This window comes from Acomys minous, assembly GCF_964271855.1.
Source record: "Acomys minous genome assembly, chromosome: 6".
NCBI classification, from domain to species: domain Eukaryota; kingdom Metazoa; phylum Chordata; class Mammalia; order Rodentia; family Muridae; genus Acomys; species Acomys minous.
The window spans coordinates 118,045,349-118,072,714 of NC_140487.1; the positions used below are offsets into that span (position 1 = coordinate 118,045,349).

The following is a 27,366-nucleotide window of genomic DNA, read 5'->3' on the forward strand; positions in this document are numbered from 1 at the left end:
AGGAAAGAAAAGACTCTTCCAAGTGTAGTTTGATCTCTCTACTCTGGTGCTGTGGTTCTTTCTCTCCCTCTCCCTCTCCCTCACTCTTCCATGCCTTTGATCCCAACACTCGGGAGGCAGTGGCAGGAGGTTCTCTGTGAGTTCAAGACCAGCCTGGTCCACAAAGAGTCCAGGACAGCCAGGGCTCTGTGTAACAGAGAAACCCTGTCTCGAAAATACAAATGATAAAATAAAATAAAATAAAATATAAAATAAAGCTGCACTCTTTGTCATTGTGCACAGTGGCATGAGGAGCCTTCTCGTAGAATTCCCCCTTCCCAGCCCTCTCCCCTGACCTTGAGCTAAGACGAGCAGGCAGGCGCTACTCAGGTCTGAGGCTAGAAGTCTTCCTTACAGGGCCAAGTCTCAGTTACTTCGGGTTGCGACAACAGGTGCATTGGCATGGAGGGGGCGGGGCGCACCCCAGCACCGCCCTCCGCGCTCCCCGGGTCCCCGCCCGCCGCGGTGTCTCCGGGCCCTGGCAGCTGCGGGCGCGGCGCGAGGCGATCGGGACGCGGCGGCCGCAGCGGGGACGAGGACCCAGGCGCTAGCGGAGGACGACGAGCCGCGCAGCCCCGGCCCGTGGAGACATGAGCGCGCGGCCGCCCGCCGCACCCCAGGCGCAGTGGCCCGGCCCCGCCGCCCCGTGATGGGATCCTGCGTGTCGCGAGGTGAGGACCGGGCGACCGGGGACGCGGCAAGGGGCGCGGCGAGGCGCGGGTTGGGGGGGGGCACCAGCGCGCGGCCGGGGAAGCCCACGGTGGGTGTCCGCCCTTCATGGACCAGCCGCGCCCCAGAGGACACGGTGCCCCACGGGGACAGGGCTTGGAAGGGGGCGGGCAGGGCGAGAACGGGCAGAGGTTTCCGCACCCCACGCCCCACTTGGCACCTGGCAGGTGGCTTGAGACAAGGTCCTGGTGCCATGCTTCCTTCCCTGCAGCTACACGCCTCCTGCAGTGTGCCTGAGAGGGGAGGGAGGCTTCCGGTTCTTTCTGGTCCGCTTATGGGCCACTGAGCTCCAGGAAGACAAGCAGACCTCGCTCCTGCTCTTCAAAGGCACTGGCCTTCCTAGCCGGGGATCCAGTCCCCTCCCTGTGCCTTGTCTTTAGCCCCAGAACACCCCTGGCAGGAAGGGGTCCATGGGAATGAACAGGTCATCGATGCTGGCTCTACCCTACCCTCATCCCTAACTCCATCCCCACCCCCCACCCCTGCTCAGGGGCCAGGGGAGGATACAGAACAGCTGATGTTCCCAGTAACCCCTGGGAGCGTTTGTCTCTGACCTGGCACTTGGGTAATTCCAAGGTGATTCCAGAGAAACAGGAGTGACTTTCCCTTATCTGTGGGTGGTTGGGGGGCGGGGCGGGCGGGAGAGGAGAGGGCACTGTTTGTAAATGGGGGACAAAGGATCTTTCGCAGAGTCCAGGGGAGCATATTTTAGAAAAGAGCTTGGGAGGTGTGAGGACATGCCTGTAATCCAAGCACTCAGCAAGTGGAAGATCGAGTGTTCAAGGCCAGCATGCAGAGCATAGAGTTTGAGGCCAACCTGGACTTTGTGCCAAAACAAAACAACCCCCCCCACACACACACAAAGAGGTTGGGCCATTGTCCCACTTGGGACTATTACCCACGGGGGGGGGCGGTGAGGGGGAGTGCTGAGAGGGAGAGACCGGAAGGACTTGGAACAGCCATTTCCTGATCACTCCAGCCATTTATCCGGGCATGGAAGGGTAAGCTGGCCTTAGCATGGGGTGGGGCAGGCCGTGGTGAGGACCTTTGTCTGGGGAATTTTGAAAAGAAACCTTCCCTCATCCTCTGGACTCCTTTGGGGGTGGGGGGTCTGCTCTCAAGTACCTGGGGGTGTATTCCGGAAACTCATTCAGAGTGTCCCTGGAAGGTGTCAGCAGTGGGGTCACGGGTCGGGTCGGGGAGGAGCAAGGTCAGGCTTTGTGAAGTTGGTTGAAGCTGACTGATGACAATACGGTACCTCCTGGGTATCAGGCACTGAGTTAGACACAGTGTAGAAAATCCAGGACAGCACCTGGTCCTCCGAGACCTGAGGAACCCTGCGTAGCACCTGGCCGGCAAAGCAGTTCTCAGAGTAGAGAGAGATGAAGGGTCTTTCCCACCCCACCCCCCAAAACCCAGAAGTCTCCCGTGGAGGCAGTTCCAGGTGTGAGGTGGCCAGATGTTTCCTTGGTGCCCAGGTCCCTTCTCCATCCCTTGGCCAACCCATGCCTGGATGCACTGGCCTGTGAGGATTCTCCTCAGAGTACAGGATAGAGGCTAGACAGCAGGGGTGTCTGCCAAGGTCACACTATGAGCCTGAGGCCCGGGTCCTTCAACTCCCAATGCTTCCTCCGTGTCCCCCTCCGAACCAGGGCAGTTTGTGGCCACACTGGCTGGGACATTCTTTTCTTGCATCCTGGGCTTCCGGAGTGCCACTCCCAGATCAGCCTATATTGTCCAACTGTAGCAGGAGTTGAGAGATGTGGGGGACACACAGACAGAGGACAGCCATTCTTGGGGAGACTCAGCAGGTGATCTGCTGCGCAGGGGTTACACGCTCTTCTGTCCCTTTATCCTGACAGTTTTGTGGCTCACTGGGTTCTACTCTAAAACTTGTAGGCATGAAAGCTAATGGGTTATATACTGCAATGGTCCCCGTTTTTTTACAAATGAGGACACTGAACGGCCTTGCCTAGGGCCATAAACTGGGAAACAGTAACGGCAAGATTCACGTACCCAGGTCGTTAGCCTCAGCAGCACGCAGCCAGCCCTTGGCCTTGTGGAACCCAGGCTGCCTTGGGTCCTCAGTCTCTACCTCTGCATGCCTGCTGCCAGATGCTGACCACAGCCCCCTGCCCTGCCCCCCCCCCCCCCCCCCGCCAAGGGTTTGCGTGGGCCATTTTCAGAGCCTGCAATGGAGGCCAGGGATCGTGAACTTTGCACTGACGCCCCCACGAAGCCTGGGGCCTGACACCAGACACCAACTGGGGCTACCCAGTCCCCCTCCTCCAGGTCCAGGCCACGCCTGAGAGATCCACCCTAGCCATCAGTTAGCCTCTGGTGCTGGGCGGAGGCTCTAGGGTCGCCAGCCTGCAGTCCAGTGCTCCCAAGGATGTGATCTTACCAAGCGGCGCTGGACCAGTAATGGTGTGAGAGCATGGCATTGGGCAGGAGAGGGTCTCAGTGTAAGCACACCCCCATCACCAACACAGGCACCATCAACACCCAATCGCCATTTCTCTCGTGGGGCTAGTGCGTCAACCTTCCTGCAGACAATTGTCCAGGCCTTCTTGGTGGGAAAGGGTTGCCCTCCTGCCTTTGAGGAAACAGTAGGTACGAGGCATTTGTCTTGAGGACAGTGGAAAACTGACCACACACACTACATTATGCGTTCCTTATCTATTTCTATTTTTCATTTCTTGTATTTTGTTTTTTGGGTTTTTGTTTGTTTGTTTGTTTGTTTGTTTCAAGACAGGATTTCTCTGTGTAGTCTTGGCTGTCTTGAACTCTCTTTGTAGACCAGGCTGGCCTCGAACTCACAGACATCCACCTGCCTCTGCTTCCCCAAGTGCTGGGATTTAAAGGCGTGCACCACTGCACCAGGCTTATTTCTATTTTTTCCAATGTTTAAATTTATATTTATATTTTTTATTTTTTCAGTATGGGGTTCATCTGTGTGTAGCTCTGACTGTCCTGGAACTTGCTTTGTAGGCCAGGTTGGCCTCAAACTCATAAAGATCGGCCTGCCTCTGCCTCTCAAGTGCTGGGATCAAAGGCGTGCGCCTCTGCACCCGGCTATTATTTATTACTTTTGACACAGTCTTATTCCATGGCATTGAACTCAAGGTCATCCTCCTGCTTCCGTCTCCCAAATGCTAGAGTGTTTGTGTGTGCACACGCGTGCACACTTCCCTCACTAGACTTCTTCAAACGTAAAACTGTGTCCCTTCCCCTCACATTGAACTCCCAGAGGGCAAATCCCATCTACTCTTTCATGTTTGAGGAGCTATATCTGTCCTACTTATCTTTTTTTTTTTCTTGTTTAAATAGGGTCTCCAGGAGCCCATTGCTAACCTTGAACTCGTTATGTAGCTGAGAGTAACCTTGAACTTCTGCTTTTGAACTTTTGCTTCCACCTCCCAGATGCTGGGATTACAGGCATGTGACCACCATGCTAAGGGACTGAACGCAGGGCTTTAACATGCTAGGCGAGCATGCCGTCAACTGAGGCACAACCAGAGCCTCTGGCTCGTCTATTTTTAAGCTGCCACTCATTGGATGCTTATCCCGAGGCAGGCTGAGCCAGGTCTTTGCTCTCCTGACCCAGTTAGTTCTCCTTGAACCTGGGAGGGAAGTGGGCTCAGAAAGCAGCAGAGCCTCACCCCAGGTCACCCAGCTGGCAGTACAGAGAGGCCGACTCACATCCAGGTCTGTAGGCCCCGGCGCTGAGCAAGGAGCCCCTGTCCTCTGTGTTCTCGGAGACTCTCTTGTTTTCCCCCAAAGCACTTGGGATGTGGCCAACTGTCCAGAACAGATTTCAGATTTCTGGGATAACTCAGAGGCTTCGTGTCTGGTTGGGTTTTGCTGGCACTGGTAGCAGCTGGCAGCGTGGGACAGATAGGAAGGCTCTGTCTCTGGGTTCCTTTGTGCCTACCGATGCCCCCTGGTCCTACACAGCTTTTCTGTCTTCCTCTCCCATCACAGGCTTCTCCTCCAGCTGGCCAGTCAGCCTCCAGGCCTCCCCTGTCCAGTGCACTGGTTGTTAACAGGGCAGACATTGACCAAGGGAGACTTCCTGCTGAAGAGTCAAACATCTGCTTGTGTCTGTCTAAAAGGCCAGGTCCTGAGGGGGCCTGCCAGCGCTCCTGCTGGGAGCAACCTTGCACTGGGTTCTGTGGGAGACTTAGGAAAGAGTAGATGGGACTTGCCCTCTGGGAGTTCAATCTGAAGGGAAGGGACACAGTTTTACATTTGAAGAAGTCTAGTGGGGGGAACACACACACACACACACACACACACACACACACACACACACACACACACACCACAGGAGAAAAAAATGACTGGCAATCCTACTCTGAAGATCATCACTTTTTGGTGGTTGGACTTTCATCCTGCCCCTTCTTTTTTAACCTTGACCATGCCACTCACAACCCAGTGCCTTGGGCAAAGTCGTTTAGATGGTCCAGGACTTTATTTTCCCATCTGTCAAGTGGGCATGCTGCTACCTACTTTGCAGGATTCAAAACAAAGTCACAGGTGAGGAATTGGCTTGGTGCCTGACCCGGAGCAGATGCTTAATAAACAGTGGGTATGTCCTCGTAGGCCAGATTTCTCCCTCAAGGGAGTCACCTAGTCGGCTTAGGCCAACCTGGCAGGCTGCCTAAGAGCTAGTGAGATTGGAGTAGGCTGGGCCCCAGGAGGGAAGCGGATAGGGAAGGAGTTAGGGTAAGTGGAGGCCCTTGGTTGGGATACAAAGGGATCCCCAGGAGCACCTCTGAGCTCAGACACCCAGAGCATTACATGGGCCAAGGTAGTTTGGGAGGACACTAGAGGATGACCTCTGGCAAGTTCTAGGGGCCTGCTGTCCTGGCAGAGAGGCCAATGGCTCACATTCACTGCTCTTCCTCTGTAGGGACCAGAGGGCCCCCAAGGCAAACTCCAGTCCAGGAACAGAACACAGGAGTCCCACTGTCCAGAAAGACAAACTGAGGGACAGAGACGACAGAGCAGTTTCTCTGAGGGAGCTCTAACCATGGCGGTAGCCTTCTCACTGTAGCCCTAAGCACACGTGGATGGGAAGTGGGGCACACACATGAGGAACACAGGACTGTGGCCCGGAGAACTAAGCCCAAGGCTGCTTCTGTCCAGAGCCTAGGGCAGCTGGAGGGACCACCTGGTACACCCATTTGCCACAGGTAGCTGGCTCTTTGGGGAAGCTGGCTTCCAGAGTGGCAGCACCAGGGGCTCTGGGCCCAGCTTGCTGCTCACTTGTTTTTTTAACTTCTCCGTGCTGCTGGCAAAGAGCCCTCTTCCATTCCCTCTGCACGGCCTCCTCCCAAGTGGCTGCAGGCTGGGTGCAGGTGACAACCACGGTGACTAATGGGCTGGGACCCAGAGCCCCAGTGAATATAGCTATATGCTCTGGACAGCTCTGAAGTGAGAGGGGCCTGGCGGGCTGTGCTTTGGATTCACTCAGAGATCAAGCAGAAAAAAGCCTGGTAGCGGAGCTCCAAAACACGAAGAGTTTATGTTAGATGTTAAGGAGAACCGTCTGGGTAGTTAGGTGGACTGTCTGACTGAGGAGTTTTAGTACGACGGCAGGAACCATCCTTGATAAGTAGAGAGGCCGAGGGGACCTCTAGATGACACCCCTTTCCTGGAAGGACCAAAATGGTCTTCAGGTTGCCATAGCAACTAGAAGACTGTCACTCCTGTGGCTGGAGGAGGTGGGGGAGGGAGCAGGTTCAAGAAGGGGGCCTCAGACTTTGAGGTCAAAGGAGTAGGATGTACTCTGAAAAAAAAAGGGGGGGGAGTGTTACCACAGGACCCCCTTGGGAGAGGCATCCAAAAAAGCAAGCGTTAGAGGTCCCCTCTGCTGTCCCCCAGCCCTACCCTACGTGACAGTGCTTTTTTCCAATCACCAAGGCCATGATGTGGCCAGGTCCCAGCTGGGCTGAGCAGCTTGTGATTTCACCCTGAGCTGGTTCATTACCTGACGTCTCTATGGCAACCAGCCCATGACATCATGGGGCTAAAGTCTTCAGAGGCCGAAGGAGACTTTGGTAGAGGCACCTGGGGCCCAGATGGGAAGCCAGGCGGCCACCAGCAAACATCAGGTGTCACCTGCTGTGCTGCCCTCCCCCCCCCCATCCCTCTCACTCTTTGCTCTGTAGCTGAAGCATGCACAGCTTCAGGGGTGCCCGGGAAGTCTGGAGGATCCAGCACCCATGCAAGCAGTACCCAGCACCGTCCTGCAGCGAGACAGACGCAGGCTTTGCACAACATGCAGAATTCCAGAACACTAACTCTGTGTGTGTGTGTGTGTGTAGTGTGTGGTGTGCATGTGTGTGGTGTTGTATGCATGTGTCTATGTGGTGTGTGTGTGTGTGTGTGTGTGGTGTGTTAGTGTGTCTTTGTGGTGCATGTGTGGTGCATGGTGTGTTTTTGTCTTGTCTTTTTTTTTTTTTTTTTCTTTTCCCAGACGGGGTTTCTCTGTGTAGCCTTGCTTATCCTGGACTTGCTTTGTAGATCAGGCTGGCCTCAAACTCACAGAGATCTGCTTGCCTCTGCCTCCCAAGTGCTGGGATTAAAGGTGTGTGCTACCACACCCAGCCTTTAAAAATTTTTAAATTAATCTAAAAAATGTATTTTATATGTTTTGCCTTCAGGTCTGTCTGTGCACTGTGTGTGTGTGTGTGTGTGTGTGTGTGTGTGTGTGTGTGTATTTAGTGCCCATGGAGGCCAAGGAAGGGCATTTGCTCCCCTGAAACTGGAGTTATAGCTGGTGAGCCATGTGTGCTGGAAATCAAACCCAGGTCCTCTGGGAGAGCAGCCAGTGCACTTAACCATGAGGCCATCTCTCCAGCCCCTATGTTTTTCCTCTTTTACATTTACTTATTTCCTATGTGTGGTTGTGTGCATATGACATTATATGTGTGCTGGTCCTAGACCAACTTCTGGCTGTCAGTTCTCTCCTGTCACCTTACATGGCTCACAGGGAGGGAACCCAGATCAGCAGCAGGCACCTTTACCTTGCTGAGGCATCTCACGGGTCAAGCTTTCAAACTCTTATTTCTGTTCCTCGAGGTATATGAGAACGGATCCCATTGGCTCATATGTTTGAATGCTTGGTTCCTAGTTAGTGGAACTACTTGGGAAGGATTAGGAGGTGTGGCCTAGCTGGAGGAGGCGTGTCTCTGGAGATGGACTTCAAAGTTTCAAAAGTCTTTGCCATTTCCAGTTAGCTCTCTCTTGCTTTGTGTTTGGATCAGGATGTGAGCTCTCAGCGACTGTTTCAGCGCTGTTCCTGCCTGCCTGCCTGCCTGCTGCCATGCTCCCCTCCGTGATGGTTGTGGACTTACCCTCTGAACCTGTGCTCCGCCAATTAACTCTTTCTTCTACAAGTTGCCTTAGTCATGGTCTCTTTAGCACAACAACAGAAAAGTAGTAGCTAAGACAGACTTGTGGGAACAAATGTATTTTGCATTTTTGACCCAGTGTGTAACTCTAGAAAATTCTCTCCTGTGGGAACTCTTCCCTCCCCCGTACACACACATATATACACACGAGTACATACCTCTATGCATGTAACACACAGGAGCTTCATGACACAAGACTGAATCTCAGGCTGCTTCCGGCTCTGATAATTTCCATTTTCAATTCTTAGTGTATTGTTCAAATAGACCTGGTGAAAAGAGGGCTGAGGACGTAGTTCATTGGCAGAATGCTTGCCCAGCATGCATAAGGCCCCAGTTTTGATCTTCAGCTGGAGAATACTCAAATAAATGAATACGTAAATACGCAGCAAATAAATAAGTTTCATGGACAGCTTGCATGACTACTAAAGGTCGTGCCCCGGCCCCGCCACGGAGTCCTTCCTTTGTAGACATGGGAGACATTGGCGCCCACAGAAGAGCAACGTTAACTCAGGGCCACACACTCGGGACTGGCACACACACACAGCCGGCTGTGCTGGGCACTGCAGAGTGGGTTAGTCCTTATTCTTAGTACCCATGTGGTCCACTGTGCCCTGCCCTCCTTATGTCTGGGTCATGTTGGGTCAGGAGAGGACACTGGCCTTCACCTTGCCTTCCTCCCCTATAGTGTCCCAGACAGCCTGGCTCCAGCCTCCTTGCCTTGGCCAAGCATCCCAGCCTGGGGCAGGTCCCAGATCCTCTGGCCTCTTTCAGAATGCAATTTGGCTGAAAACTCTCACCTTGACCGAGGGATCGCAGGCCTGCAGTTCCCTTCCCCCACTCCAGCCAGGCTGAGGTATTAGCTCTGGGGCCCTGCCTCTGTTGGGACCCTGTTCTTCCCTGACCTGTTGGTGTCTGGCGGCATGGCTGGAGACAGCCCAGCTGTTTTGATATGTCTGGCATTCTAACTAACACTGGCTTGCTGTGCTGATGGCTGAACTCCTTACATCTCTCCTTTGAGAAGCCTCTAATGAGACCCTTGCTGTGTGCTGGGCCCCGTGGCAGGTGCTGGGGCTGCTGTAGGCAATAAAATAGACAAAGTGGGGACAGAGGAGATAATTCAGTTGGCAGTCTTCCTGCGTTCCATCCCCGGAACCCACATTAGGAGGCCAGGCATGGTAGCCTGCACTTGTGATCCCAGCGCTGGGGGCTCAGAGGCAGAGGGTCACTGGCCAGTTGGCTTAGCATATGTGGCAAATTTTAGTACAGAGAAAGACCCTGCCTCAAAAACACACACACACACACACACACACACACACACACACACACACACACATACACACACACAGAAACTTCATCTCAAAGGAAAAAGAAACTATCTTTGTATAGTTGTGTGTGTGTGTTTTTTTTTAAATTAACCTAAGTGTTACTACAAAAGAGTAAAAAACATTTAAGGCCAGGCATGGTGGCACACCCCTTTAATCCCGTTACTCAGGAGACAGAGGGAGGCAGATCTCTGAGTTTGAGGTTAGCCTGGTCTACAGAGGGTGTTCCAGGACACCCAAGGTAACACAGAGAAATGCTGTCTCGAAAAACAAAAACAAAAAACGTATACAATTAAAATCCTTTGCAGCTGAGGCTCATCTCCAACTCCTGGGATTCACTGGTGCTCTTCCCCCTCATAGCCGGGCCTCGCTTATCTATAATTCTACTGATTTTTTTAAAATTTAATTTTAATTTATGTGTGTTGGTGTGAGGGTGGCAGATCTTGGAGTTCCAGACAGTTGTGAGCTGCCATGTGGGTGCTGGGAATTGAACCCGGGTCCTTTGGAAGAGCAGGCAGTGCTCTTAACCACTGAGTCATCTCTCCAGCCCCAATTCTACTGATTTTTATGTTAATTTTGTATTCTGCAGGTTTACCAAGCAGAATCTTTATTTTGTCTACACGTGAAGTGGGGATGTTCTCCCTTCCTCCTTCTCTGCTCAAAGGCCCCTATTTCTTTTCCTGCTGTATCGCTATGGCTAAGTCCAGAGGCATTTCTAAATTTCTCCTGTCGTCCGTTATTTCCAGATCTGTTCACAAGTGCCCACAAAGACTGCCCCAGGCCCCAGGGCACAGACCTCCTGAACCGGGACCTGCCCTCCAGCCACCTATCTACCATTGTTCCAGACCATGTCGCTGGCAAGGTAACCGGCCATCTGTCACCCTCCTCCTGCCCGCCCTGGCTCCAGCTGCTCTTCTCTCCCTAGGACAGGCAGAAACCACTCTCACTCCCCCTCTCCCTTGCCCCTTCTCCCTGGGCAGTAGGGGCGCCAAGGGCTTCGTGTGCAGCTGGATGAGGGTCTGCATTGGGCTGGGCACCAGGGACTGGCCAGACTTATTTAAGAAAACACAGGCCCCACCCAGATGAACTCAGCCTTGCAGGCAGTGGGCTCTACTAACCCCGAATGGCTTAGCTGCTGGCAAGAGCTTCTCACGAGTGGGGGGCAGGGGTGGTGGTGGTGGGGAAGTTTCCACATAGATCAGAAAGGTATAGCAAGGGGCCCTGTTGTAGCAAGGGGTTCTGGCACATAATTTTCATCCTTGCCCCGGGGGTGTAGCTTGAATCTACCAATTGATTTTGTTTAAAATTTTTGTTTAAAAATTTATATATTTAGCAGGGCACAGTGGGATTACATGCCTGTAATCCCAGCACTTGGGGAGGCGGAGGCACGTGGATCTCTGTGAGTTCGAGGCCAGCCTGGTGTACAAAGTGAGTTCAGGCCAGCCAAGGCTACACAGAGAAACCCTGTCTCGAAAAAAGATTTATTTGTTTGTTTAAAAATATGTAATTTATATTTATTTTATGTTCATTGGTGGGTGCCTGCGTGTGTGTGTGTGTGTGTGTGTGTGTGTGTGTGTGTGTGTGTGTGTGTGTTTGTGTGTGTTTCTCACATCCCCTGGAACTGGAGTGACAGACAGATGTGAGCTGGGAATTGAACCTGATCCTCCGGAATAGCAGCTGGTGCTCTTTGACCAACTGAGCCATAAATCTCTCCAGCCCCAGATTTCTTTTTAATTTATTGTGCTTTTGTTGTTGTTGGTGGTGGTGGTGGTGGTAGTGGGGTTTTTTGTTTGTTTGTTTTTGTGTTTTGTTTTTTTGAGACAGGGTCTCTCTGTGTAGCCTTGGCTGTCCTAGACTCACTTTGTAGACCAGGCTGGCCTCAAACTCACAGAGATCTGTCTGCCTCTGCCTCCCGAGTGCTGGGATTAAAGGCATGCGCCACCATGCCCGGCTTCTTTTTAATTTATGTGTATGAGTGATTTCCTTCCTGTGCATGTGTTCCTGACTTGTGTACAGTGCCTTTAGAGGTCAGAAGAAGGCACTGGATTCCCCTGGGGCTGGAGGTACAGCGGGTTATGAGCTGCCTTGTGGGTTCTGGGAACTGAACCCAGGTCCTCTAGAAAAACAACAAATGCTCTTAACTACTGAGCCATCTCTCTACCCAAAAATGTGTGTTTTGTTTTGTTTTGTTTTGTTTTGTTTGTTTCATCATTATTATTGCTTGGTGTTTTTTTTTTTTTGTTTGTTTGTTTTGTTTTGTTTTGTTTTGAGACAGGCTCTCACAATGTAGTGCTGGCTGGCCAGGAACACACTAGTTAGGACAGGCTGGCTTTAAACTCGCAGAAATCTGCCTGCCTTTGTTTCTCTAATGCTGGGATTAAAGGTGTGTGCCACCATGCTAGCTAGGCTTTTTTATTTTTTGGGGGGGGCGGGGGGAAGGCACATATGAGCATTGTGCCCATATAATGTGAATTGTACCATTGATGTTTTGCTAGCATCTGTTGCAAATGGCAGCGTGGGCAGAGAAAGAAGCCATCTTTGTGGGTTAAGCCCCCGGGCTCAGGTCAATGACTAAGAGAGCGCGTATTGCTCTTGCAGAGAACCTGAGTTCAGTTCCCACATTGGCTGACTCCCTACCTCCTATAATTCCAATTCCAGGGGATATGATGCCCTCTTCTGGCCTCTTTGGGCACCTGCACTCACGTTCATAGACACATAACAATTTAAAAAGTCCCTAATCTCCAGGCATCAGGAAATAGTGAAGGTACACGCTGCCCTCTGTCAAACCTATTACCTGCACCAACTCCCTCTCCTCCCAAAGCCGTCATATCCGTCTTCCTGTTCTGAGTGCTGGGGGACAACAGGGCATGTCCTATAAGGCGGGTAGGCCCTGCCCTCTCATAGCACCACAAGGTAGATGTCAACCCTGCAGAGGCTTCAGGACTTAGCCACGTGCCCCTCCCCCGTCAGCCCGGACTGATGCCCTTTCTCCTCTTGCTTCAGGACAAGCAGATGGATTTCTGTTGGGATCCATGGCAGGTCAGTGTGCTTGCCCTCTCCCAGTCCAGCCACCACTGTCCCTTCCTCTGCTGTGCCCAGCCCAGGTCCACAGCCCTGCCAGTCCAGGGAAGGAAGTCTTGTGAGAATAGATAGGATCTCCCTACCTCTCTCTGCCGGGTCCCTGGCTACCACCTGATGAGTGGGTGCTAGCAATGGTCTTGGGGGGGAGGGGTGCCCTCTAGCTGGCTGTCCTTCCTGCCTACCCCTTTCTCTTTTTCTACAGAGATGCTTCCAGACCACCAACGGCTACATATCCGACTCCAGAGCCTGCCCCAGCAACTACAGTGTGGCAGCCCTGGCCACCTCATCCCTTGTGGGTAGGTTCTCCACAGCCTCCCCTCAAGCCCTTAGGGATTGCAGGCTCCTCCCCAGGCATGTGCTGCCGGTGGCAAAGGGACACAGTCGTACTGGGTTTATTTTCTAACTGCCAGATTCCAGGCTGGGTCCCATCTCTCAGGAGTTGAATTGCTGAGTTTTTATGCCCTGGGGATGCCTCAGAGGGCAAGGTGCAGGTTTTGAGCGTCTGACTGCGTGGTCTCCCACGTCACCTTGGCTCTTGTTCCCTAGAAGCGGAGCCTGATGTGGGGACTGTGGCCCTGGGGCATTGCTCTTGGGGAATCTCTGGGGAGTGAAGGAAGCGCGGGAGCCTGAGGATTTTGCTCTGTGAGGACTTGGTTGCGGTTCGTGGGAACTCTCCCTGCCTCAACCCACGGAAGCTCTGCAGCATGGTAGCCTGAAGACCAAGTGTCTGGACTTGATTGTGCTGCCTGTTCAGGCCTCAGGTGTCTGTGAGGAGGACCGTGCCACCTTGAGGGCATGAGGTGGCGCCCGAAAGCTGTGGTAGTTCCCTGAAGAAGGTGTGGGAGTGAGCCAGGAGCGGCACACCCAAGGAGAAGGGCTTGCAAGGCAGGAAGGGGATCCAGGATGCTGTACCCCTAGGCTTCAGGTGGCCTTCAGCCCAGCCCAGCCTACCAGGCCATAGTTTTGCCCCTCACTGCAGGCTTCCACCACACCAGACCCTTCCATGTTCCCAGAGGGCCTGGCTGCTTCCCTCCATCTCTCTCTGCAGCCTCCTCCACCTGAGACATCTGCCATCCGCCTCCCCTGCCCTCAATAGCCTGAGGAAACACACCTCTCCCCCAAATACTCTGCAGTCCAGTGCCAGACTGGGGGAGCAGGTCTCCCCTTCGTCGTCACCCCATCATTCCCATGGTCACGGTCCCTCATTCCTACGGATGCCTCACCTGGCCGTGGAACTCTCTAGGCCTCGTGCCTGCATGGCTTTAGGGGTCCTGGGGATGCCCAGATCTGTTACTCACCTCAGTGGAGATGCTGTGCTGTTCCTGCCACCTCCTCTTCACCTTCCACACCCAGCCAGTCCACTCATAAGCTCCCCCAGCCTTCTCCTGTCTACCCCTTCCTTGCCTCCTGCTGGGCCCCTGCTATGTCCCCTAATTGTCCCTCATCTCCTATCTCCACTCTTGAACTTTAACCTTTCAGTTGGGATGTGATTGAAATCCCAAAGGAACAGGCCAAATCTACCTCTTCCCCGGTCCATGTCTGGCTGTCGCTCTCCCTTGATGTATGGACAACACCGAGCCTTCACCTGGGCTCTCTAGCCCCAATCTGGCCCCTGGGGGGCTCCCGGCCCCTTGTTGTCCCCGTGTCTCGCCCTTGATTGTGTAGGTGTTATGCCAGCTCTTCTGTGTCTTCAACCTCATTTCACCTGTGAAACAGCTGCCAGCCTCGCTACCACCTAGCCCACACCCCAGTAGGCCTTAAGAGCTCAACTCCGGGCCACTTTCTCCAGGTAGCACTCCCAGAGTGCTCCACTTCCCACAGTCTTCACTCGGCAGAGCTGGGAGCACAGAGAAACACCCCCCAGGACTGTTTTGGTTTTGGTTTTTTGAGACAGGGTTTCTCTGTGTAGCCTTGGCTGTCCTGGACTCCCTTTGTAGACTAGGCTGGCCTCGAACTCACAGCGATCCGCCTGCCTCTGCCTCCCGAGTGCTGGGATTAAAGGCGTGCGCCACCATGCCCAGCTCGTGGGACTGTTAATTCATGAGTGGAAGGTGCTGGGTCAGAGAGAAACTGAAGGACATGGCCATTCTTTATGTCCATACCCCACCTATTTGTCTCTTCCCTTCCCAAAGTCTTATTGAATCTGGATCAGGTTTCTAAACCATTCCTTCCTCCAACTGGCCATCAGGCTGGGGAGGGCACAGGGTAGGTAGGATGCGGGCACTGTGAGGGACTAGTCATGGTTAACGAATGGCCTGAGGTATTTGGGCACCATAAGCTGGGACTTATGTTGGCATGGTCACCTGATAGCCATCCATGACCTCACAGGGGTGGTACAGAGCATCAAGGACCACATCACAAAGCCCACGGCCATGGCCCGTGGCCGAGTGGCCCACCTCATCGAGTGGAAAGGCTGGAGCGCCCAGCAGTCAGGCTGGGAACTGTCCCCAACAGAGGACGAACATTACTGCTGCCTCCCGGATGAGCTGCGGGAGGCACGCTTTGCTGCAGGTGAGTGGGGGTGGGGGCACGAGGAGGGCGGCCATAGGCTGGACCTACAGGACTAAAGCTGGGTCTGGGCAAAACAAACGCAGTGAAAGCACAGGATGGCGGGCAGGGCACTAGGTGGCTTTCTTTCTTTCTTTCCTTCCTTCCTTTCTTTTTTGTTTTTGTTTTTTTGAGACAAGGTTTCTGTGTGCAGCCCCAGCTATCCTGGACTCACTTTTGTAGACCAGGCTGGCCTTGAACTCGCAGAGACCCACCGGCCTCTGCCTCTGCCTCGGCTGGGATTAAAGGCATGCACCACCATGCCTGGCCTCTAGGTGGCGTTCTTTATCATCTGGACATAGAGAGGCCCATATAGGCAGAGTGCCCGCTTCCCACCCATATGCTCACTGAGCCTGATCTTGCTGTCCCCCAGGTGTTGCTGAGCAGTTTGCCATCACGGAGGCTACTCTGAGTGCCTGGTCCTCTCTGGATGACGAAGAACTGCAGCCAGAGGACAGTACCCAGGGTGCCTTCCAGCTCCAAGGTACGCCAGGGACACCAAGGCAGGGTGGGGGGACAGCATTCAGGCTGACACCTAGCCCATTCAGGGGGGCTCCTTCCTTTCCTCTTCCCCCTTCCCCATGGCTTGGATTCATCCTCAGTAACCTGGGGCTGGCAGTCCCAGCCTGCACTTTCCCAGGGAGTTCCCTGAGCAGAATGGAAAGACTGGGTGGGGTGTGGCTTGAGTTGGCACTAGGTGCATTGTGGGTGCTGATTTCCCGAACCTAGGTCCTGGTGAAGCGTCCATTGGTTTATCTCACTTGACTCGCCCTGTGATCGGGACGGTAGGGGACAGAGGACCAGAAGGAGCATCCATTGTCCCAGTGCTCACTTCCTGCTTATTATCTGGTCTGCTCCCTGTCATAGGGAGAAAACTGAACTCAGACAAACTTGGAGACCTGTCTGAGGTCACACAGCTTTAACAGTGACATAGCAGGTCTCCTGACTCTTGCCTGGCCTCCCACACCCAGGGAGGTAGGGCTCAGGATGCAGACTTCCATCTCTCCTCTGTACACCCTTTCGTTGTTCTAGACCTAGAGAGCGTCTACCTTCAGGACAGCCTCCTGAGTGGCCCTTCACAGGACGACAGCCTCCTTGCCTGCTCCCCCGGCCTCACCCTTGATGATGGCTGGCCCTCACCAGAGGAACCCCCTAGCCCCACCCAGCAGCACCGACAGCGGCTGCCAGGGGCCCGGGGGCCTGATGGCGGAGGCCACCTGCACGGCTCCCTGCCGTCAGTGGACAGTGGCTCTCTCTCAGAGGAAGAGGATGAAGTGTTCTACAACTGAGGCAAGCTGGCCAGCCCAGCGTCTGCGGACCCTGCCGGGAGCCCAGCCGTAAGAAGGCACCAGGCTAGCGCTGGCCATCTCTTGACTCCTCGGGACAAACACGGAGTGGAGGGTGGCAGGGATGGCGGCCCGTCATCCTTGTGGACCCCTCAGTGCCTCTATGGACCTTCCCTCCACAGTGGGAGCCCCCTACTTTGTGTACTTGGCCCCTCCAGGGCCTCTGCCCACAGCCTGCACCAGGACTCTAAGCAGATGCCAGGGCAGTGAGCCCCAGGAGAGCTGACAGTCTGGCTCCCCCCACCCCCCCTCGCACGCAAGAGGACACCATGGAATGATTGGGAGGATCCTTTGGAGGGGATCTGAGGAGGCGACCTTGACCTGGACTTAGCCCCTCCCCTCTCTGCGCATCTGCCTCGTGGAAGGCGGGGCTTTCTTCTGGTCAAGCCATTCCTGGACTCTCTTCAGTCTCTGGACGGTTTGTCTGTCCTTCCCCTCTTACCTGGTTCTTCTGTGACTCCCCCCTCCCCCATGCTCCCCAGCCAAGAAGACCCACGGCTCCTCCCTCACACCTTCTTCTCCCACACAGAGTTCTCTGGTGACATTAAAGTAGTATGTCCATCCTGGATGAACGTGACCCGGTCTCCTGGGAAAAGGCATGTTGCTGAGCCCTGGATGAGGGTCTGAGGGTTAAGGAGGCCTCCTGCCTCTAACAGACAGACACCTGAGGGGCCTCAACGGAGGAGGCCCTGTGTGTCTTGTTGCTGCAAAGAGCCACGCCCAGGGACCCCACTTTACCAGCTGCACCGCAGCCAGCGAGACCAAGTCTGGAGGGCAGGACCACACATACAAGGCCCTGTTGTGTGAGAAGGCCTAGGAGGGACTCTATTTCTTCCATCGTCTTACTAAGGTGTGGAGGCTTAGGGGCCCCAGGCCCAGCCTGCGATACCCTTGCAAGCACCAGCTGCCCCAAGGGCTTAACGTAGGCCAACACTAGAACCCAAGGGGCCAAGTGTACACCCTTGAGGGAGAACAAGAGTGAGTGGGTGAACAGTGGCTCTGAGAATCTATTTTTCTTTTCTCAGGAGCTCCTGGTTCGGAATAGAAAATCCCAGAAGGCACATCCGCCAGGATGAGATTTTTATTTTATTTTATTTTTTCCTTCCAAACAAGTGATGTTGTCCTTTCAGGGTGGGCCATAATGAATATGGCGCTTGGTTCAGGCTGGGTAGAGCTGCCTCCTGCACTGGGGAACTGAGCTGAGCTGGAGGCATAGGGAGGGAGGGGAGAGGGGCGGGGCTCCGCGCACCCTCTGGAACCCTCAGTTGGGTCCCTGTTCCAACCGCGGGCCTGGCTCACTTCGGGGCTGGTGGGTTGATCAAGGTGGAAATTGCTTTCTTCAACTACAGCAGCAGAAAAAAAAAAAGGATGGAGGGGAGGGAAGAGTTAGGGGGGGGATGGTGACACAGCTGGCCTCCATCATCACGAGCACCCCCCTTCTAGCTGACACCTACACCATGACATAGATAAAGGGACACTGAACCCAGAGAGTGGCAGGCTGGTAATTGATGTCCCAGGCTCCGGGGCCACTCTAATCCAAGAAATGGGCAGAGTTCCGTGTAACTTTGAAAGGCACCCACCTCTTCCGCTTTGCCCCGCCCTCAAGACCCCAGTACCTCCGTCCAGGACACAGAGCCCACAGCTCTGCCTCGTGACGTCACGAACAGCGTCTGAAGGGTCAGTAGCTCAAAGAGTCTGTGTGTCTGAACCGGGAGTTGACAGGAAATCACGGAGTCAGGTAACACCCCCTGCCCGGACTCCCTTCTCCGTGCCAGGTGAGTGGGAGAACAGACGCCAGCTTTTAGTGTCTGCTATGACCACCAGGGGGAGCCAGACTCCACGTGAGAAGCAAGGCTCTGCGTAGAAGGACTCCTTTGGCTCAGGTTACCCAGCTCCAAGGGCAGAAAATTTAGGACCATAGCTGTGTCTGTCACCCTCCGCCACCCTAAGTGCTTGCTCTGAGAGGCTAGATAATCTACCAGCTATCACATAGGGGGATGGGCGGGGGAGGGCCTGAAATTGAGGTCCCTGTGTGATGCTTAAAATCTTTTAAAAAAATTTTTGTTTGTTTAGCTTTTTAAAAAAGGATTTATTTATTTGTGTATATAAGCACTCTAGCTGCATGTCTGACTGCATGACAGAAGAGGGCATCAGATCTCATCAGAGGTGGTTGTGAGCCACCATGTGGTCGCTGGAAGTTGAACTCAGGACTTCTGGATAAACAGCCAGTGCTCTTAACCTCTGAGCCATCTCTCCAGCCCCATTTGTTTAGTTTTTGTTTTGTTTTGTTTTGTTTTGTTTTTTTGAGACAGGGTTTCTCTGTGTAGCCTTGGCTGTCCTGGGCTTGCTTTGTAGACCAGGCTGTCCTCGAACTCACAGGGATCCACCTGCTTCTGCCTCCCAAGTGCTGGGATTAAAGGCGTGTGCCACCACTGCCTGGCTTGTTTAGTTTTGGGGACAGGGTTTCTCTGTGTAGGCCTGGCAATCCTGGAACTTGTTAAGTAGACCAGGCCTCAACTCAGGGTGATATTCCTGCCGCTGCCTCCCCAGTGCTGGGATTAAAGGTGTTTGCCACCACACCCAGATTTTTAAAAAAACTCTATGTGCATGAGTATTTTGCCTGCATGCATGTCTGTGTTCCACATGCATGCAGTGCCTCTAGGGGCAAGACGAGGGAGCTGAATCTTCTAGGACTTGGAGTTATAGCACTTGTGAGCTGTCCTGTGGTTGTTGAGAATTGAGCCCTTGCCTTCTGGAAGGGCAGCCAGTGTTCCTAAAGCTGAGCCATCTCTCCAGCTCTGTGGGATGCTTCCAATTTACAAGCAGGTGTTTCTACCCAGAGGGTCTCTCACTTCCCTATCTCCTCTGCATCGCCTCAGCGACCTTGGTGATAAGGGGTGCACAGGCTAAGGCTGCTGGGCACACCTGCAGATGACTGTGTGCGTGCATACATGTGCATGAATGTGTGTGAGTGTGTGCACATGTGTGCATGTGTATGTGTGTGCACATGAGTGTGCACAAGTGCAAGTGAGTATGCATACGTATATATGTATGAGTGTGTGCACATGTACATGGGTGCATGTGTGTGAGTGTGTATGCACGCACGTGCATGAGTTTGTGTGTGTGTGCAACACTACACAGGGGGAGGAGGTAGAGCCTGAGTTCCCCGACCAAGTCCTCCCTTTCCACCCATGGTCTCCCTTACCTGATGCAGGGAGGTCTCTGGGGACAGCTGCAGGGTCACTGGTTGTGTGGGACAGCCACCAGCCAAGATGTCCTGGAGAAAGCGCTGGGAATGGGGGAAGGGCAGTGGGGGCCTGAGCCAGCCTATAGGTCCCAGGCTCCTGTTCTCTAAACTCCTCTCCCCCTTCAGAGCCCAGCTCACACCCCCACTCCGTCCCCACCGCTGGCAGGGGGACCCACCTCTTGGCCTGGAGCCCAGGAAGCTGACTCAGTCTGCAGGGCTTGCACCAAGTGAGTCCTTTCCACAATGCCCACCAGCGTCTGAGACTCTAGGACGTGCAGGGAGGGAGGGCACTTGTTATAAAGACGGAAGTCACGGTATCTAAGCAATTACTGTGTGCCGAGAGCATGCCGGGTGCTTCTTTTTACTAGTTATTCACTATTTTTATCTTACGTGTATGAATGTTTTGCCTGTATGTGTTCACTGCGTGTACTGTGTGCTTGGTGCCCACAGAGGTCAGAAGAGGGTGCCAGTGTCCCTGGAACTAGCGTTAAGGACAGTTATAAGCTGCCATGAGACTACTAGGAACCAAGGCCGGGTCCTGTAAGGACAGCGGTGCTCTTCACCAATGGGCTTTCTCTCCAGCCTCATACTGGGCATTCTTATGCCTCAGAGGAAATTTACAGAATTCCCAGTCTCCTGGGACACCTGTCCCCAATTAACAGATGAGAAAACTCAGGCTGAGAGGCACAGCCAGTAACTGCCCGGCCGACAGACTCAGTTTCAGACATGGATATTTGGCAGCTGCGTCAGCATTGGCCAGAATCCCAAGGGCCATCCCGGGCCGCTTTACAAGATCATTTCCATCTCAAAACATCACACACACACACACACACACACACACACACACACACACAGACACAGACACACACACAGACACACACACACACAGACACACACACACAGACACACACACACACAGACACACACACACACAGACACACACACACACAGACACACAGACACACACACACACAGACACACACACACACACACAGACACACACACACAGACACACACACACACAGACACACACACACACACAGACACACACACACACAGACACACACACACAGACACACACATACACAGACACACACACACACAGACACACACACACACAGACACACACACACACACACAGACACACACACACACAGACACACACACAGACACACACACACACACACACAGACACAGACACACACACACAGACACACACACACACACACAGACACACACACACAGACACACACACAGACACACACACACACAGACACACACACAGACACAGACACACACACACAGACACACACACACAGACACACACATACACAGACACACACACACACAGACACACACACACACACAGACACACACAGACACACACACACACACACACACACACACACACACACACACACAGACACACACACACGGGAGAGAGAGAGAGAGAGAGAGAGAGAGAGAGAGAGAGAGAGAGAGAGAGGTTAGCATGGGTTTTATGCCCATTTCATCCAACCAAAGCACAGAGAAGCCAAGGGACTTGCCCCAGGTCACACAGCAGAGTCTGGATTCCGAAGCAGAGCCAACTCTCTGCCCGCCCTTTGCTGCCCCGACACTCAGAAGGAATCCCCCACCCATCCTCCCAGGCAGCACCTCCCCACCCCAGCTAGGTACCTCTGGTCTCCACCAAGGGATACTGGGCCACATCTGCGGAGGTCACAGCCTGGACCACCTCCTCCAGTGGCATGTCCTTGGCCAGTGTGGTGAGGGTACTGTTCATGAAGTGTTCCACGGTCAAAGGGTAGGAGCTGTGGGCAGGGAGAGCGTGTATCAGGCCTCGTGGTGGAGATGCTAGCCCCCCCCCCCCCCCCCCCCGCCCCCGGGATAAGACAGGGAAAGATCAGACAGGATAAGATAGTTGATAGCTAATATTTCTTTTCAACTTAGCAAGCTATAGAATCATGAGACCTGAGCAAAATACTTTCTAGACTGTGTCGATTGAGGTAGAAACACCTAAGTGTGGGTGGCGCCATCCCATGAGCTGTGGTCTTGAACTTAAGCACCAGCATCCTCTCTCTCTCTCTCTCTCTCTCTCTCTCTCTCTCTCTCTCTCTCTCTCTGCTTCCTGGCGGTGGATGTGACCAGCTGCCTCACACTCCTGCCACCGTGCCCTCCCGGCCATGATGGACTGTGCACCCTCAAACAGCGAGCCAAACAAACCCTTCCTTCCTGAAGTTGCTTTTATTGGGTGTCTCATTGCACCAAGGAGAAAAGCAACAAATACTTTTGGTCTCTGAGTGCAAGATCAGGGCACTGAAGGTGTGAGTAACACTCAGGGCTCTGCCGCGGGATGGGACACAGGGACCCACTCAATGATGGCCATATCCTCAGCTCCCCAACACCAGCTTCACTGGGACTGGATCACCTAGCAGAATTCTGCTCTAGAGAAGTTCCTTGGGTTTGGTTTGTTTTTCACACCTGAGAGAATCTTATAGGTTTGAGAGCATTAGAAAAAGTACTCCTAGGCTGGGCATGGTGGCGCACGCCTTTAATCCCGGGAGGCACTCGGGAGGCAGAGGCAGGCGGATCATTGTGAGTTCGGGGCCAGCCTGGCCTACAGAGCGAGTCCAGGACAGCCAAGGCTACACAGAGAGACCCTGTCTCGAAAAACTAAAATAAAAAAGTGCTCCCATATGACAGTGAGATAATGGATTTGGAGCAGGGCAGCCGGTTGCATAGCTCAGAGTTGGATCTTGAGCCTCTAGCCCTGCTGCTTTGGGACCAGAAGCTTCCGGGTGCATTCTGGTCTAGGAAGGACCTCAGATGCCATCTGTATTCCAGCTCTTAACAACCTAGCTAGAAGAGCAGAGTGAGAGAGGGAGGAGCGAGGCCTCCCTTAGCTAGGGCTCAACCTCCATGTGACCTGAAACAAGATAGACACTTGCCTAAGCTATGGCTTTCTCTCTCAGCCCACAAGGCTCTGGGGAGGTTGAGGCCCAGGGTGTGGTCTGAGGACAATTACAGTGGTATTTGGGGAAGAGGGGAGTCCCTTAACTTCTAGACCATCCCGGACACCCTATTAGTCAGCCCGAGGCTCACCCAATCTTACGACCACGAATCCACGGCAGGTATGGCAGTTTCTTGGCCATAATGGTGCCATCATAGAAAGAGGGCTGACAGTTTTGGGAAATAACATTAGCCGCCAGCACGGCCATTAGCACAGGCAGCGCATGAACAATTTGCCCAGTCAGCTCAAAGGCCAGCAGCGCCGTGGAGATGGTGTGGGTCACTGCACCAGAGAAGGCAGCAGCACCTGCAGGGACAGAATCACTGTGGGTGACTCAGGCCAGGAATCAGGGTCACCCTGAGGGCAAGGTGGGCATAGCGTGACCATGGCTAGGGCCAGAGATGTCCAGAGGGCACATATTAGAAACTGCTAAAGAGCGCCCAGGCCTGGCGAGAAAAAAGGGATACAAAAGCGGTGGAGAATGGGAAAAAACCAGAGGGCTAAGAAAGAGCTGGGAATGGGCGGGCGGTGATGGCGCAGGCCTTCAATCCCAGCACTCAGGTGACAGAGGCAGACAGATCTCTGAGTTCAAGGCCAACCTGGTTTAGAGTGACTTCCAAGACAGCTAGGGCTACACAGGGAAAGGAGAGAGAGAGAGAGAGAGAGAGAGAGAGAGAGAGAGAGAGAGAGAGAGAGAGAAGAAGAAGAAGAAGGAGGAGGAGGAGGAGGAGGAGGAAGACAGGGCAGGAAAGGAGAGGAGAGCAGTTCAGAGGATGACAGGGCCTGGGAAGTGGCCTGGGTGAGGAGCTGAAAGTATGTTGTACACAAACATCAACACCTTCTGTCTTGTTCTGACCCACAAAGTCTTCCCACCAATAAGCCCTGGTCCACTCACCAGCTAGAGCATAGCCCCCAGGCATGATGGGGTTGACCTCTCCTCCAGCCACGATGCCATCTGGGAAGGCGACCGACAGGGCCTCTCCCAAGAGGCGCCCGATGGCAGCTCCTGCCATAGATCCAGAGCGAAGGGGCAGTTGAGCTGACCTGACTCCCAAGACCCTCAAACCCTGCCCCGTTCTCAGTACCACCCTGGGAAAACAGATAGAGTGTGGGAGCCATAGTCATGCCCCATGGCCTTGAGCCTCCCGGAATCCAGACTCACCGATGATGAATATGGGCATGAAGTACCCAGCGGGCATGGGGATGGTGGTGGCCAGGATCAGCATCCAGAACTGTGTCGGGAACAGGAGAGGGGCCCACAGGGCAGAAGTTACAGGCAACAGGGGCGGGACTGAACATGGGAGGGATGGGACAGAAGTGGAAAGTTCCCAGAAAAAAAGGACAGTACTGGGCCTACAGCACTGTCTGGAGTTGCAGACTACATCAAACAGGGGATGTAACCATGCCCTATTAAAGCGCCTACTGTGTGCTGGGCACATGCTAGGTCATTCATTTTCTTGCTCTTAGCCTGTCCTTTGGGTAGAAAGAGTAACTACCCCATCTCTTAAAATTTTTAAATGTATGTGCAAATGTGTGTGTGTGTGTGTGTGTGTGTGTGTGTGTGTGTGTGTGTGTGTATTATATAGAGATCAGAGGACAAGCTTGGGTGTTATGCTTGGAACTGCTGTCCACCTCCTATAAGACAGAGTCTCTCATTTGCCTGGAGTTTACCAATTAGGCTAGACAGACAGATCGGCGACCCTTGGGGAGCCTCCTGGCCCCCACCTCTCCAGGCTGGCATTATAAGAGTGCCGCCACCACGCCCACCTTTTTATATGGATGCCAAGGACTTCCATCCTGCCCATCCCTGTGGGCACTGAGAATGGGACTCAGTCCTCACAATCATGAGGCCAGCACTTGGTTAACCAAGCCACTGCCTCAGCCCCTACTCCTTTGTAAAGAAAGAGACTGAGTTAGAAAAAAAACAAAAAACAAAACAGGAATCCAAGGTTGGGGAAACTAATGTGACGTGTCTAGGAGTGCAGGGGCCAGGCTCAGATCAGGGACCTGCTTGGAAGTGGACAGAGTTCCAACGTCCAGTCGTGGAGGCATCCCCTATCTTACCCCAGATCTGCATACAGAAGGGACCCACCTTCATAACCAGGAAGAAGGCCAGAGTCCCAAAGACGGTGAAACGTGGGTGGTACCATTCAAACCACAGGTTCTGGGGGTCAGGCTCAGCAGGCCAGGGTGGGGACGAGTTCCGGGTCATCAGTGCCCATGAGTTGTTGTCAAACAGAGAGTGCAAATGCTCGGCCATGGACAGCTGTGGCAGAGGCAGTGGTAGGTCATCATGTCCTCATCTGTCCCATCAACCACCTGAGCCTTAATTCTTCTACATCTTCCCGGGTGGAGGACCCTGAGGATGGCCCTGCCACTGCTGAAATACAACCTCAGCATCCGGAAAATGACCCATACGAAATCTCCCTTAGAGAGTCTTGGGGGGGGGGGACAAATGAGGTGACGTAGAGACAGGAGACAGCCAATGGGGCTTGCCACCCACCCCATTAGCTCAGTGCCCCTTACCCGGGAAGCCATGAAGCGGCCCACACCGGGTGGATAGGTGACGGAGGCCAGGATCAACGCGACCAGAGCTGCGTACAACGGCTTGCTGTGAGAGAAAAGGTGTTCAATTTGCTTCCTCCTCTGCCCCCCACAGTGCAGAAGACACCACAGCCCCCTAGCAGAGGCAAGCTCACAGCCCCAGGGACCACAATGAGGAAGAAACTATGGAAGAGGGGTGGGGCAGGAAACCCAACAGACCCCTCTGGAGAAGAAAGTGGGGAGCCCGGGAGAAGGGGTGTGTTGAGGGGAGGGCAGAGTCAGGGTTTGGGACAGAGGGGGACAGTGAGGTGGAGATTGGTGATGCTAGGTCAAGAGGGAGAAAGAGAAACTCCAAGATCACGGGGGGGCGGGGGAGAGAGGAGGGGAGCCGATGCCTGCTGGGAGGGGCTCCTTGGTGGAAGTGGGGCTTGATGGGGGTGGGGGTAGGGCATTGGTGAGGAAAACGGGACACTGTGAGTGAGGTGTTACATAGAAAGTACTTAAGGGACATATGGGTAAGACACTAAGTCAGGGGTGGGGCTTTGTATAAAAGGTTGGCAGCGGGTGCTCGCTGCAGCTCTTGCCCACCTTGTAGCCAGCAGTTTGGAGGTGTACCGGTTGGTCTTGATGAAGCGGAGAAAAGTGCGCTGGCAGAATAGGTAAACGCAGCTCAGGATACCACAGATGGCCCTAGAGGTGGTGGTGAGGGGGGTGAAGCTGGAACTGCCCCAGTTCACGCCTGGACGAGCCCAGTTAGGCTGTCAGGACCTGAGACCCCCGCCCCCCCCCCTCACTTACCCCAGAGCCACAAAAAAGAAGATTTCAGGCAGGTCAAAGGGTACATCCACTCGGAAACGGGTCTTGTAGATGGAGGTGATGGTCTCTGGGAACAGAGGCCTGAGGTCACACTCCTCCCCACTCCAGGGGTCTCCCAGAGCAATTCATACGGCAAGATGCCTTGAGATAAGATGACTCTGGCTCTATGGGTCTGAGCACCTGGGCCTACCATCCAGTCAGCCTCAGCTCTTTCCACTCATAGAACCTTTTCTCTCAACCCAACATGGGTAGCTCCCCTCTGTCCACCTTGATGCTTAAGGAAGGGTGTCCTAGCAACTAAGATTCCCCAAGAAAACTCAGCGTCTGACAGGAAGATTCCCTACTGCAGGAACGCTGACCCATCTACACACCTTCTGTGGTTTTGACCAAAATATGGGTAGATTCATTTTTCTTTTTTCTTTTTTTCTTTCTTTCTTTTTTTTTTTTTTTTTTTTTTTTTTTTTTGGTTTTGTGAGACAGGGTCTCTCTGTGTAGCCTTGGCTGTCCTAGACTCACTTTGTAGACCAGGCTGGCCTCGAACTCACAGCGATCCGCCTGCCTCTGCCTCCCGAGTGCTGGGATTATAGGCGTGCGCCACCACGCCTGGCTAGATTCATTTTTCTATTCTATCATGTCATTTCCTCTTAAGGAAAGTGAGGGTCTGGGCACAGGGCACACGTTACGTACGGCTCTGGAAACAAGAACGGGCCCTGGGCCTAACGTGATTCATCCATCACACTTGGGAAGAATAGTTTGTTCAGAGACAGGAAAAGCATCAAGGTCAAAAGGAGTCCCTTGGAGTGTCCCCTCTCAAAGACCCTTGTGGAGAACCGAGTGGTGTCTGATTGCGTCACACAGCCTTCGACCCAGAGGAGATTTTTCAGGATCTTCCTAGCTCCACTGCTGCTCGTACTCTGCTCACAGGCACAGAACGTGTGGCTCTCGCTGTGCTTGGTGGAATCCACACACTAGTTCAGAGATGACGGCACAGCACCCCCTAGGCCCTCAAGATTGAGGAATGGACACAAAAGGGGGGAATTGTAGCGAGGAACATAGCAGTGAAGATTCCTATAATGCTGGGCTCCCCGGGAAGTCCTGACCCCAGATGAAGGACTGTGGGCATGCACGGGTTTCCTGGCTTTTGTTTAGCCTTCTCCTTGACACTGAGCATGACCAAGGTGCATACAGACTGAGGACATTCCTCTGGTGTCACTCAAAGCCATAAACAAACTGGTTTGCACACATATGGGTGTGCACATGTACA

At 53.7% G+C, this 27,366-nt stretch overlaps 2 protein-coding genes across 5 annotated transcripts in view; one reads left to right on the forward strand and one right to left on the reverse strand.

The window, feature by feature from the left end:
- Positions 1-473: 473 nt before the first annotated feature.
- Positions 474-17,078, forward strand: FAM131C (family with sequence similarity 131 member C). 4 transcript variants are annotated; one of them, XM_084786507.1, is made up of 8 exons: positions 474-710; positions 10,258-10,373; positions 12,007-12,055; positions 12,515-12,550; positions 12,795-12,888; positions 14,921-15,103; positions 15,513-15,623; positions 16,172-17,078. In XM_084786507.1, exons 2-8 carry the CDS (start codon positions 10,360-10,362, stop codon positions 16,426-16,428), a joined length of 744 nt encoding a protein of 247 aa, XP_084642633.1. In that variant the 5' UTR covers positions 474-710; positions 10,258-10,359; the 3' UTR covers positions 16,429-17,078. The 4 variants fall into 4 exon arrangements, with proteins under 4 accessions (XP_084642633.1, XP_084642635.1, XP_084642632.1 ...); XM_084786509.1 differs by lacking the exon at positions 12,007-12,055 and having other exon boundaries at positions 16,172-17,077; XM_084786506.1 differs by lacking the exons at positions 12,007-12,055; positions 12,515-12,550 and having other exon boundaries at positions 475-710; positions 16,172-17,077.
- Positions 17,079-17,553: 475 nt separating this feature from the next.
- LOC311600134 (chloride channel protein ClC-Ka) overlaps positions 17,554-27,366 on the reverse strand; it is a 16,275-nt gene continuing 6,462 nt past the window's right edge. The window contains exons 9-20 of the mRNA XM_084786475.1: positions 26,085-26,169; positions 25,875-25,976; positions 25,269-25,353; positions 24,835-25,008; positions 23,905-23,974; positions 23,638-23,748; positions 22,835-23,048; positions 21,410-21,543; positions 19,909-19,997; positions 19,691-19,774; positions 18,102-18,188; positions 17,554-17,828 (exon numbers count right to left, since the gene is read on the reverse strand). Coding sequence (XP_084642601.1) covers positions 17,781-17,828; positions 18,102-18,188; positions 19,691-19,774; positions 19,909-19,997; positions 21,410-21,543; positions 22,835-23,048; positions 23,638-23,748; positions 23,905-23,974; positions 24,835-25,008; positions 25,269-25,353; positions 25,875-25,976; positions 26,085-26,169 — 1,283 coding nt within the window. The 3' untranslated portion in view covers positions 17,554-17,780. The remainder of the gene's footprint in view (positions 17,829-18,101; positions 18,189-19,690; positions 19,775-19,908; positions 19,998-21,409; positions 21,544-22,834; positions 23,049-23,637; positions 23,749-23,904; positions 23,975-24,834; positions 25,009-25,268; positions 25,354-25,874; positions 25,977-26,084; positions 26,170-27,366) is intronic.